At 34.2% G+C, this 12,770-nt stretch overlaps 3 protein-coding genes across 4 annotated transcripts; 2 read left to right on the top strand and 1 right to left on the bottom strand.

The window, feature by feature from the left end:
* The first annotated feature begins 3,443 nt into the window (after positions 1-3,443).
* On the top strand, positions 3,444-4,807 carry LOC117913241 (universal stress protein A-like protein). Of its 2 annotated transcripts, none has more exons than XM_034828205.1 (4): positions 3,444-3,739; positions 4,128-4,219; positions 4,311-4,429; positions 4,543-4,807. In XM_034828205.1, exons 1-4 carry the CDS (start codon positions 3,598-3,600, stop codon positions 4,619-4,621), a joined length of 432 nt encoding a protein of 143 aa, XP_034684096.1. In that variant the 5' UTR covers positions 3,444-3,597; the 3' UTR covers positions 4,622-4,807. The 2 variants fall into 2 exon arrangements, with proteins under 2 accessions (XP_034684096.1, XP_034684093.1); XM_034828202.1 differs by having other exon boundaries at positions 3,452-3,759.
* Positions 4,808-4,896: 89 nt separating this feature from the next.
* On the bottom strand, positions 4,897-7,433 carry LOC117913232 (endonuclease 2). Its single transcript, XM_034828194.1, has 9 exons — positions 7,100-7,433; positions 6,844-7,018; positions 6,384-6,485; positions 6,169-6,224; positions 5,961-6,044; positions 5,786-5,878; positions 5,622-5,689; positions 5,310-5,383; positions 4,897-5,220 (listed from the first exon to the last, which is right to left on the bottom strand). Exons 1-9 carry the CDS (start codon positions 7,208-7,210, stop codon positions 5,126-5,128), a joined length of 858 nt encoding a protein of 285 aa, XP_034684085.1. The 5' UTR covers positions 7,211-7,433; the 3' UTR covers positions 4,897-5,125.
* Positions 7,434-11,208: 3,775 nt separating this feature from the next.
* On the top strand, positions 11,209-12,422 carry LOC117933581. Its single transcript, XM_034855053.1, has one exon. It carries the CDS (start codon positions 11,368-11,370, stop codon positions 12,319-12,321), a length of 954 nt encoding a protein of 317 aa, XP_034710944.1. The 5' UTR covers positions 11,209-11,367; the 3' UTR covers positions 12,322-12,422.
* Positions 12,423-12,770: the final 348 nt, after the last annotated feature.

The following is a 12,770-nucleotide window of genomic DNA, read 5'->3' as shown; positions in this document are numbered from 1 at the left end:
ATTTTTTAACTCATTTTCCTTGGTGCTTTTTTTGGTTACGTATCATATTTTTTGTTTTAAAAAATAAAATAATAATAATGTAGTAACTTTTATATAAAAAAGAAATATGGATTTACCTTTATTCTTAAACATTATTTATGAACTTTGAGATTATACATTTTAATAATACTTCAATTTTTTAAAATACTATTTAAAAGTTATTATCTTTTTAAAGTAATGTTCTATATAAGAATTGCCATGAGCATGTCTAATAACTATTTTTAAAAATAATTTTGAAAAATAGTTTTTGAAAACATGTTTTTAAAATTATTTTTTAAGTTTTATAAAACAAAAGCTTATTTGAAAATTAAAAATATTTTTAATTTATTTTTAATATTTTTAAACATATTTTAAAAATAATTTGTGTATCTAGTATTTTATTTTTAATTATATTTATATAATTATTTTTTACAATAACCTTCAAAAAATAAATGAAAACAATAAAAAATAACTAAAAATGTTATTTAAAAATATCATATTTTTTAGTTGACAAACATTATTTTTTTATGTTTTTTGTTCTGAAAAATAAAAAAATTATTATAAAAAAACACTTCCCAAACAAATCTTATGGTTCTTGTTTTAGTGTTTGAAGATTAAATAATTTTAAAATATAGAAATTTTTAATTACATATTGTAGACCCACGCACGTGCGTTCCTACTCTACAACGAATTTTTATTTTTTTTATTTTGTGAAAATTTGATTTTTTGAAAAAAAAAAAAAAAAAACTTGGAGTCGCCACTTATTTTTGTTTTATTTTTTGAAGGGAAAAACAAAATAAGAAATAAAAACCCTAAATGTGACTCCTGAAGGAGAAACAGATGTACGAAAAACCAAGTTTGGGTCCGGGGGTCAAGTTACTTATTGGGAATGTACGATGGTGAGCCGTAACACCTTTCTAAGCCCGTATACGTGCAACTTCTACTAAACGAATTAAGAGAATTGTAACAATTAATTAATTAATTATGGATACCAAGAAAAATAATAATGCAAATGAGTATGTACAAGTCATAATGAAAATTAATACATACAAATAATTATGAAACCTAATTACAAACACAAAATAAATGACAAGATGATTATGCAAAAATGATTTATTGAACTAAAAAAAATATTAAAAAAAATTTCAAGAAATTTCATAGGATTTTATTAAAAATGACTTTGAATTAATGATTCCAATTTATTTATTTACAAAAAAAAATCAATTTATTTTCTCAATTTCATTTGTATTCAATTTTCAAAAAAGTTATTTACACTTATTGTATCAAAATAATTTAATACAAAATTTTAATTTGGATACAAAAATTATTCTTACTTACTTTTACTATAAAATAATGAATTTTTACAATTTTATTTATAAAAATATTTTGATTCATTTTCATTTAAAAAAAAAGTGATTTACACAAATTATTTAAAAAGACATAACTTTATTTTCAAAAGAAATTTTAATTAAAAAGAAAAAAAATTAAATTATCTATTTCTAAAAAATACTTTTAATCCCATTTTAATTAAGGAAAAAAGAATTCATTTAAAAAAAAACATTTTTTGGACAATTTTATTAAAAATTAATTTTTGGGGCAACTTTATTTACAAAAAAATTTTTGAACAATTTTTATTAAATAAAAAAAAATTTGGACAATTTTTCAAATTCTATTAAAAAAAATTCTTTTTTTATTTTTCTAAATGCATTTTTTTGAATTTTTATAAATAAAAAAACTTCCTTTTATTAAAAAGAATATTGACAATCTACTTACCTTATCCTTTTAGTTGCTCTATTTGGTCGGTGAGAATTGGCGATAAGGAAAGTAAATTATTGACATAGAAAACCGAGGCCTCCCATTGCAGCTGTTGGGCTTTATTAAAATGGGTTTTTAATGTTATAAAAAACAGAACAAGAAAAGGAAATGTATGGAGGGGTAATTTCGGAAATATAATTATAAAGAATATATATTGCATGAAAGGAAAAAATTTCTTGAAATAGTGGACATATCTTGAGTTATGTAAGCTTGGTTTTGAAAACAATATTATTGGGAAATGGGCCCGGAACACAACTTTTCCAAAAAGAAAAAGGCAAAAAAAGGGAAGAAGCAGAATGGTGGGGCCGGTCGTTCTTGAGAAATTGGTGGAGAAAAACTAAAAAAAGGAATGAGAAGAAAGAGAAAAGGAAAGAAGAGGAGAGAGGGGGGAGGTGAAAAAAAAAATAGAAAGGGAGAGAAAACAAATGAAAAAAAAAGGAAGAAGCATAATGGTGGGGCCGATCCATCTTGAGAAATGGAGGGAGAAAAACTAAAAAAAGGAAAAAAAACAAAACAAAAAAAAAGGAATGAGAAAGAAAGAGAAAATGAAAGAAGAGAAAAAAGGGGGAGGTGACGTGGGGTATGGGAGGAGAGAGAGAAAATAGGTGGGCTAGGGGAAGGTAAGAAGAGAGTGTAGAGAGAAAAAAAAGAAAAGTAAAAAATAAATAAATAAATAAATAAAAATATAATATAATATAAAATAATAAAAATTAATAATTAAATAATAAATAAAAGAAAATCAAATTTAATTTAAATTTAAAATTTAATCATAAAATTGAGTTCAAAATTAATATAAAAATAAAATTGAGATAAATTTTAAGATTTACATATATATATATATATATTTGGTATTTTTTTATGATATGTAAATATGATGATAATTTTTCTAAACAACTTTTTTTTTCTTCTTTTTTTTAATGCTTTCTCAAAAATTATATATAAAAGCTAAGCATAAAATTAAATACTTTTTAAGTTTTGCTAACAATTGACAATGTCTTTGCCCAAATATCTATAATTATTTGCATGAAAACATAAATAGATCTGAAAATCATATTTTTTTTAAAAAAAGTTATTTGAAAATAAAAAATTAATTAAGATTTTATGCCTTTTTAAAATTATTTAAGATTTATAGGAGAGAGTTAACTAATTATTTTCAAATTAGTTAATAATATATAAAAATAATTATTAATTATTAAGTTTATTTTTTTATTTTTTTTCTCGTGGCAACAGATATTTGACGTTTTGGAAGCATCCATGTCAGACAAAACGTCTCCATAAACCACGGAGTCCAGGAATTGACACACCTAACCCAGGACCTACAGAAGAAGACACTAAATTGAAATTCAGAAAACTCATCCACCAGTTTGGACATCCATCAAGCAATCAATACTGAAAATGACAAAAAGATTCCCCTTATCCGTCTATCCAAACACATCCTAACCAGCTAAACCTTGGGCTTCACCCCGTATACATTTTTGTTCTCTGTTTGTTGTAAACCTTACCTAACTTCATAGCCCTAAACTGGATTTAAACTAAAACCCACCCATAGAATTCCAAATCAGCCTCTATGGATTTGACTGACCGTTATGACCTGGGATTATTTCCCAACCACCAACCTATCGCTGAAACTTAAAAAGATCAGAGCTTGCGTTAGTTCAATATATAGATTTTGTATTGCAACCCCACACAAAACCCAGATGGAAATGGCAGTGGAAGGTGGAGGACCTCAAGTCCACAAGAAGGTAATGGTGGCCATTGACGAGAATGAGTGCAGTTACCATGCTCTTATGTGGGTACTCCATAATCTTAAAGAATCTATCGGCAACTCTCCTCTCGTCATCTTCAACGCTCAGCCTCCTCCCTACCGTAACAACACTTTTGCTGCCTCTCTCGGCACTGCTCGCATGTACTGTCCCGTCTCTGCCGGTTATGTCCTCCTTCCTTGCCTCTGTTTTTTTCATTTTCTTGCTTCAATTGTTTGGTTGCCCAGAAAGTCAGAGGTAAGGAACAGAAACCCAAATTTTGATTCTTTGATCTATCTATCTTCATCACTGGGACCCAAGGAAACAAAGGCACAGACTGTAATTTTCAGAAACCGAAACAACTTACAAGATTAGTTTTAGAAATTTCCTTCTCCTTCGGAGATATGAACTTCACTTGTAACTATGTTCTTGTGATTTTTATTTTATTTTTGTTTTTGATTGATTATCAGGTGTTGATGGTGATATTAAAAATATGGGACTAATCTGATCTAAGAATTGCTATTGACAAGTTTCAATTTTTCTGTGTGACAGCTCCGGAGTTTATCAACAATGTCCAAGAACAAAACAAGAAAGTTTCAGCGGCTCTCTTAGAGAAAGCTAAGAGTATCTGCGCTAGCCAAGGGGTATAATCACATTGCATCATTTTTCCTAACAAAAGATATTTGCTTAATTAGTTAGTTCGGTTAAGTTACAATAAAGTTCTTGTCTCCACAGGTGAATGCTGAGACAATTTCTGAAGTTGGGGATGCCCAACAGGCCATATGTGATGCCGTTCAAAAGTTGAACATCACTCTCCTTATTTTAGGTGATCGTGGCATTGGAAAAATAAAGAGGTTACTACCACCCTTTCTTTTCAATTGTCAAATTGAATGCATATCTCATCTCCATGAGAGTCCATCGTCTGGTTTAGATATACATTATATAACTGAAATTTTTAATGACACAGGGCTTTTCTAGGGAGCGTGAGCAACCACTGCGTTCATAACGCTAAGTGCCCTGTACTGGTTGTGAAGAAATCGAGTTGATTGTATAATTCCAATATTAACTCGGAATTATGCTGCAGTCAAAAGTTGTTTTAAAAGTTTTCTTTGATATGAATGTGAAAAGAATGAAGCTTGACGGTGGATGAGTACATGCATTGTATTCAAACATAAGTGTGAACTCTTATCTTCTATTGAATGCAGTAAAGGATACAGTTTCGGGTGTCTTTATTTTGATAGAACTTGATGGAAAACTAGGATGTGACATTATCGCTATTGTATGCCAAAATCATATGCTGGAAAATAGTTAAGGAGGATTCTTTCAATTCAACTCACAGATTGAATCTGTGTTGGTCCTTATTATGTAGAACAAGATACTTTGAGAAGAGTGCTTGGTTTGGCACATAACAATCACAATCATCTTCCCCATCCTAAGCAATACCCATAACTTTGAATTCAAGTACTACTAGGCCAATGAATTTACACTGTGCTTAATACTAGGCAAATTCATTCAGCGCCACAATAATAGAGCAATACCAGATATCTTGATCATCCAAAGATACGATTAAGAGTGGCTGCCAACCGAACCCCACCTTGAGCTAATCGGAAAGTGATTATTGGTAAACGTGACAGGAAGTAGTCATCTGCAATTGTTTTTTTTTGGTTAGTTCTCTTATACTGTAAAACAAATGAACATGCATGATCATCAAAATTAAAACCATATATTTTGTACCTTCTAGTACTGAATCTTCTCTTACACCCTTGTATGACCAGTCGCAAGCTGCTTTAATACCTTCAGAAGCATATCTGCAGAATGTAGTTTCACATTAATTAAGCCTATCTTTAGTTCCACTTGTTAAAAAGTTTGTTCAAAAATCAGTCAGATGCATGGTCAGGCATCGATTTATTTAGTTTCAGACAAGGGAACTAAAAATCTGTCCATGGTTTCAAAGTTTAATCTATGAAAGCAGAAACCACCCCTGTTTTCATCCAAAAAGAATGAGCTTCCCCACACATTCTACTATGGCAAAGTTGTTAAACGTACATGTCTGGGCATGCTGTCTTGTTCCCACGACAGATCTCCCATTTCGGAACTTGATCTGCCCACTCAGTCTGACATTGAGAAAGAACAAAGGGAGAAATTATATACCTCATAGTTAATGCAGGAAGAACAAGAATTTTCTCAAAGGCAAAATTCTCAGTAAATACCGTTATATTTTTTTCGATAGCATCAATCATGTCATCTACATTCGAATCATAGAACTGCTCTTCTGCAGTCTCAATTATATTAGTGTCCCAGACCTGAAAGCTTTGATATTAGTGCAAAATTTATTTGCTGAAGGTGCTTGTTCTAATGTCTTGGAATTTTGCTGTCCAGACTTACATGGTGGAGAACTGTCTTCCTGTTGTACCATTTGACATCAATTGTATTGCCTCCCTTGTCTGTGGTAAAACCCACATGCAGTGGCTGCAATGCTTAACTTCAGTCAGTTGTATGAAGGTAAAAAATGACCGATACATAAAAAAAACAATGCATTAACATACGTGACTGTCATGTATTTGTAGTTAGAAGCTATGTTCTCGATCAGTACCTGGTGGACGTCTCCCATAAGGTGAGAAAGGAAGAGAAGAGCTTCTGTGAGATTATCTGATGGTACTCGATTTCATTGCATCAGAGACGGGGGAAAACAAAAAACAAAAAACAAAAACATAAGTTTATCATGCGAAGTTTTCTAGTCAAACCGGAATTTACAAAATTAATGATCAACAAAAGACCTGATGGGATTAGCTAGGTTTTTGGGCTTACAATCTGCTTGAGAACTGCCATAGGTGAGAAGCTGGCTGGTGTAATTGTTAATTGCTCCTGCAACACACCTACCCTTCACTCCATCTTCATCTTTGCAATCCCCTGAAGATTAAAAATGGCAGTGCAGTAAAGTTCAAAGCCAAAACTTGAAACGCTGTTTGGTTAGTGTAAGAGTTATTAGGCTTGCATTTTCTTCAGAAAATGCCAACACAGGGAAAATGCCATAAGAAAGAAAGTTCCAATTCCTTTCCTTTCAATCACCTCATCCTAACCGAAAGCAACTCAAAAAAGGATCTGATTGTAAAGAACATGATGAAACATCCCTAGTGAACAATTATACAACCAAGGATGCAAGAATAAAATTTTATTTTCTTCATATGAATGTCCAGGCAATTTATCTATGGTAACCATGGTACCCAGAAAAGGCTGATATCATATGTCTAAGAGATTTGGAACCTACTTGTGTACTGGTATGTGCAAAGGTCATCAGGGGTATTAAGAAAATGGAGGGGTGATGACCAGTGGTAACGGAACTTGACACGATCTGCCCATGAACACAAGCTCGCCAGATCATCATCCGCTGAGGCTGGTAGCAATTCCTTCACAGCATCCGCTGCAGCGTCGCTCAATCGAGACTGTAACAGTACAAACTCGCATGAGAATGAGAATTAAAAGCCTAAAAAACCTGCAAATGTGGAAGAGACACAGAGCAGAACCTGAGCAATCCTGCAAATGGTGAAATGCCCGTCTGTACCCCAGCCATGACTGACTGAGCAGAGAGACATCAGTGCCATAAAAGCTAGAATGGGAGCTCTGTAACACTCCATTCTTCTTCTCTCCCAGGACCACTCAGCCTAAAATTTATGGGTTTTTCTGCCTTACGGACACATTAAAACAACCAAGGAGAACCCAGAAAAGGAAAGCAACTAAAACATATGGCATGATGGGCTGGTGTGAACTGTCTGAAGAATTTATTTCTTTTTGGAGCTTTCAAATTAGCTTTTCATTTTAGCGGTGCACCAAGATCCTGACATCTTTGCATGGTCCACAATGGCAAACTTATAATTTTTTGGCCACAGGAAAGTGAGATGATTCATCTCATAGTATCAGTTCACACCATATCATTTTTATTTTACTAATCTGACCATTGATGGAGCATAAGAAAATTAATCTGAAAGGTCCAATTAAGTCATTTGAACAAGGAAAAAGACCCCCCCTGTATTCCTATTATAGTGAGTACGTGCTTGGAAGGGAAAGGAGCAGTCATAAAAGACAGGATCCAGGGGGTGCGATGATGGGTGGATTCTGATTTGCGAGTGATTTGAATGGTTTTTGATTCCCAAAAGGTAGGGTTTCATAACATTCAAATAAGGAGATTCTCTGTGGATATGGAAACAAAACAAAACAACATTCAAGGTATTCAGAATTCTTAAAAGAAATTAACGTTAAATTGGAAATTCTACAGGACACCATTTATTTGTGTGGAGAAAGGAGGTGCCATTCAGCGAACAACCAGCTCTTACATATATATATGTGCGGTTCAAATAAATTAATTTTTATATAATTGCAAATTATTAATGGCAATTCTAAAAAGTAAACCCTAATGTGAAAGATGCTAGTAGCATTATTTTTTTATACAAATAACTTTTTTTTAAAAAAAACAAAAATTCTAAACCATTAAAGCCTTGTTTTACAAAGTTTTTTTTAAAACAATTTTCCATATTTAGAACGGAATTTTTTTTATAAATATATTCCACAAATATTTCACAAAAAAATAGTTTTTTTAAGAATTTGTTGTCAAAACATATTTTTCAAATAAATTTTAAATATTTTTAATTATTTTTTATGATATTATGAACAATAACAAAAAATATAAATAATATTTTTAATTTGAAAATTATAAATTTAGCCATTATGAATAAAAGATGTCATGTCCTGTCTTCCATTGGAGAGGAATCAAGCCTTTTTCAACAAATTTTGGTAATCTTTGTTGCAAAGAAAGAGAAGAGCAAGCAAGGGTAAGCAAGAATTGCTTGCCAAGGCAGCCCGCCAAGTAGTGGGCTGGGCCATGGGTCCATTCTCAATCCAAGTCGACCCATGACCAACCCACCTCCTAGGCCTTAACGTGGTTTCTTCTGACCAACCCACCTCACAAACAATTCATGCCCAAGATTTACAAGTCAAATAAACAAAACAAACGTATTGCGTAGTGAGCTAAAATGATTTGCCTCTTGATCTTCTTCTGAAAGTCTCTCAAAGAGCTACTCTTTCTCTCCTCTATACTTCTCCTTCTCCCAATAATGTTGCAAGTAATTAGAAGGAAAACGTGTAAACGATCGATATCCATCCAACTTGCATCTAACTTGGATTATAACAAAATTATTATACTTGTTTGGTACCCACAAGGAGAGAGGAGGGAAAGGGTATGTATCAAAACAAACTTACCTCATCGTCAATGGCGCAACCAAGACTTCAGTGTAGGAGGACAGCTTTTAAGATACATATAAATTTTATCACCTATAAACAATGTGAATCTTAACCCAGCAACCTAATTTTAACATTTTTCAGGGGGCTTAATGTGGGTCTTGTGTTCGATTATGTTATAATAAATAAAGATTTATTTATTTTTAACATTTTTAGGGGGGCAAGTGGCGCCCCCTCCGCCCCTAGTTGGCTCCATCATTGTTCATTATCATTTTTACAATAATTCTTATCACTAAAAGGGCTTAGAGGGAAGTAATTGTTAGTAAATTTTAAATTATTTATTTTTATTTTTAAGAAAATTAATATTCATATATTTTAGGTTCCAATAAAATTGATGTTTTTAAATTTGACTATGATTGAAAAACTTTTTTATATCATTAGAATGTAACCCAGTCCATTCATTAGAAGCAGCCAAGCCAATAATAGAGCAAGTCAGTAGGCTTTTTTGGTACAATTATTCAGGATGGGGTCTTTCCATATCGTTCACTTCTCTCTTTCTTGTACTATTCATACACGTAAACATTTCACCAATTTTACAAGCTTTCTTCTCCTATTGATTGTTACAAATACAAGGACGTCTTCTTTTATCACCATTCATTTTGTCTAATATATTGTTCTAGTATCCATAAAAAAAAGTTGATTTTGTTTTTTTTTTTTTTTTGAGAAAAATAAAGACACCCCCACACCAAATGACCCAATCAAATGTGTAGGAGAAAATAAAATTATAAATATTGCTATGAGATGAGATGACTCATCTTTTTGATATGATGTTATGGCAAATGGACAAGGAACCTCTTCCTTGGTAGGCTTTTGTTTTGTTCAAAGGTCTCAATCAGATGCTTTCTAACTCAAACCTTCATTTTCCTTGGATGGATGCGACAAGTGATTAAAAAGGTTCAACATGCTTTAATGTAAATGGGTTTTGGTCAATTATGAATAATTAATTATTAGTATAATTATGGAAAAGCCAGAATTGTGGGGAAATAATATATACCTTGAATGAGAATTCCTCAAGATAAAGGCTTCCCAGTGCAACAATCCCATCTAGAAATAAACAATCCAAGCACCTCAAGCAAGAATCATATTTAGAAGAGAAATTTTGTGAGTACGAAAAGAGGAACCCCAAAAGGTGTCTAGAATCCCTAGATTAGGAGTTAACAAAAGCACCTTCTCACAATCAGCTTTAGGATTTTTCAAAATGGTTACAACTGTCCAATTTTATAAGGAGCTTATTAATTAGAAAAGCCATAGAAATGTCCTTCAAGAAAACTTATTGGTTAAAGTACCTGAATCAGTGGGTGTATTTTTATAGCATTTAGAGAGCTCAAATTCAAAGATGCAATCTAGATGATTTCATCTATTTTAATTAATTAATTCATGAAATGAAATGAAATTATGGGTGATCACCCTCCCAATGAGAATCATTGAACTGCAACATTTAAATAAATCCTGACTTAATAAGGACCTTAAGTCTATGTCTAAGCAATGATGACCCACCTAACACTGACCCCAAAAAATGGAACTCAAAAACCCACCCGTCACCTCTTGTCCAATAGTTTATCTTAGGCATATTCCAGAGTGGGCTCATGGTGGTGGAGCCCTGAGGACTCCCACTGGCTCGTCCATCAACATCAATCCTATTTACCAATAAAACCCTCGGAAACTCCACCTTTAATTACATAAAAAGTAATAGGCAATCATGAATTCATGGTATGTGAGCCTCGTGGACAATGAGGTTGATATAAAAAAAGAGATAAGCATAGTGACGCATTTCTTTGCGAATTTTGATTTATTTACAAGAGTTTTGGATCCATAGACTGTAGGACACGTGTGAGGATGGCAAAAGACAGGAGAGTGGCCTTGTTCGGGAGGATACCCTATGTTGGTGGTGGGGCCAGAGGGTCAGCCCCCACAGATAAAGCATCCAGTATTCAAACCAATACGAGAAGCACCTACAAATGGTGGCACCATGTTGATGAGAGACGCAATGAGGTGTAACCGCGTGTCGAAATCTGAATGGTGAAACCATCCCTATGACTCCACCACCACAAAATAGAAATTGTTGACACACAGAGGAACCCACGGCTGAGATCTATTGCCTCTGACAGCTGAGTCATCAATGACCCGTCCCTTATTATTGTTAGTATTATTATTATTACCATCTGCCGAGTGCTGACTCAACTGTCCCAATCTCCTCAACTAGGGTCCGAAAGTCCCGCCACCTTTTCTGACGTGGACCGAATATCCTGTCCACGTAGCCAATCATTATCCGCCATCTCAGCATCCAGTATTTTAATCTTACTTTTCTTTCTCTTCGCCATTAAAAACCCCAAGTCCTTGCCTTAACAACCCTCCTCTCCGGTTCGCATCTCTCGCTTCCTCTCTCTGCAACAACGCTTTTTCCTCTTCACAAGCTTTTTTCTTATTTTCCTTCGCATTTATCATAGCTGAGCTTCATTCATTCAAGCCTTTTTCTGGGCTGTGCTGAGAATTTGTTGCCATGGAAATCCCGATCATCAACAGAATGAGTAATTTCGATGATCCATCTGTTCTTTCTCGCCTTTTCCCCATTTCTCAAATTTCTCAACCATTTAGTTTATGGAAATGGGGGGCTTTAATACTTGCACTACTCGCTACTTTCACCAGCATAATCAATAGAACCAAAATTTTGATCATAAGGTTGCGGAAACGTAGTTCTTTAGCTGCACAACCGCTGCACTCAGAGGCTGACGACGGCGGGTTCAGTGACAGCGAAGACGATACATGCTCATCGATTTCTTCCGATGACGATGACGACGCCGAACCCATGTCTCAAATCGAGGATGACAAAAATGTTCGGGTCGGTTATTGCGAGGATGAACCGCAAAGTCACAAAACGAAGCTCCGGACACGTCGGAGCATCGGAGACCGCCTCTTTTTGTCGGAGTTGACTAAAGGCAAGAGCGTCGTCAAGCTTTGGGACGGCCTGTCCCTCGATAACTCCTGCGGCAGTTTAGTTTCCATTTATGATTTGAATAAGGATCTGAACAAAAGCTCATTTTTTGGCGGGACACATTGGTTTCCGTCCGTGTCGGTGACGTCGCCGGCTGTAGTGGTATCGGCGATGACAGGAAATGCCAAGAATACCGCATTGCGAGTGTGGGACACGAGAGTCGGGCGTCAGATCCCGGCGATATTCGCCGAGTGGAGACCTCAAATGGGAAAAAGGGTGAGCATCAGCACCGGCGGCATCGAGAAGGTTTATGTCAGTGATGACGTCACGGGAGAGTTAACGGTGGGAGACATGAGGAACGCCAGCTCACCGTTACAAAATGTAACGGAATGCGACGGAGGAACCTGGTGGGACGCTGACGCCGTTATGGTATACAAAGACTATGTTGACCAGTGGGCGGTTAAGGGTTGTGAATCAATTGTGTCACGTTGCTGTGACGCGGTTAAGTCTTACCTGTTTTAGACTAGTAAAATGGTCAAATCCAACGCAATTGTAATTTGTCTGGAAGCACACTCTGTAAATATTTTATTTACTTTTTAAATTATATTCATCTCGTTTACTTATGCGTTGCTTTGCACGACTGCAAGTTTGAAGTTTCTTGATAATTGAGTAAAAGTCAAGATTGAAATCTACATTTAAAACCTTTAAATCTTAATTTAATTGCTTTACATGTCACGTTTCGAAACTGCCGTGGCCTTTTTCTTCGGCGGTGATTGAATGGGTGGTGGTTGGGAAAGTGTTTGGTACAGAAGCAATGCGTCTGAGTGGTGGTTGCACCAACCGGGGTCAGAGAATTAAAGGGGGTAATGTTGGCCTTTTGGAATTCATAATACCCTTTGAAAGAATAAAAAACATATTCTATTTTAAATTAATATTTTTGAAAAATAAAGTTATATTTAAATCACAATATT

Source organism: Vitis riparia, chromosome 1 (genome assembly GCF_004353265.1).
Source record: "Vitis riparia cultivar Riparia Gloire de Montpellier isolate 1030 chromosome 1, EGFV_Vit.rip_1.0, whole genome shotgun sequence".
NCBI classification, from domain to species: Eukaryota; Viridiplantae; Streptophyta; class Magnoliopsida; order Vitales; family Vitaceae; genus Vitis; species Vitis riparia.
This window is presented reverse-complemented; position numbering and strand designations above follow the sequence as displayed.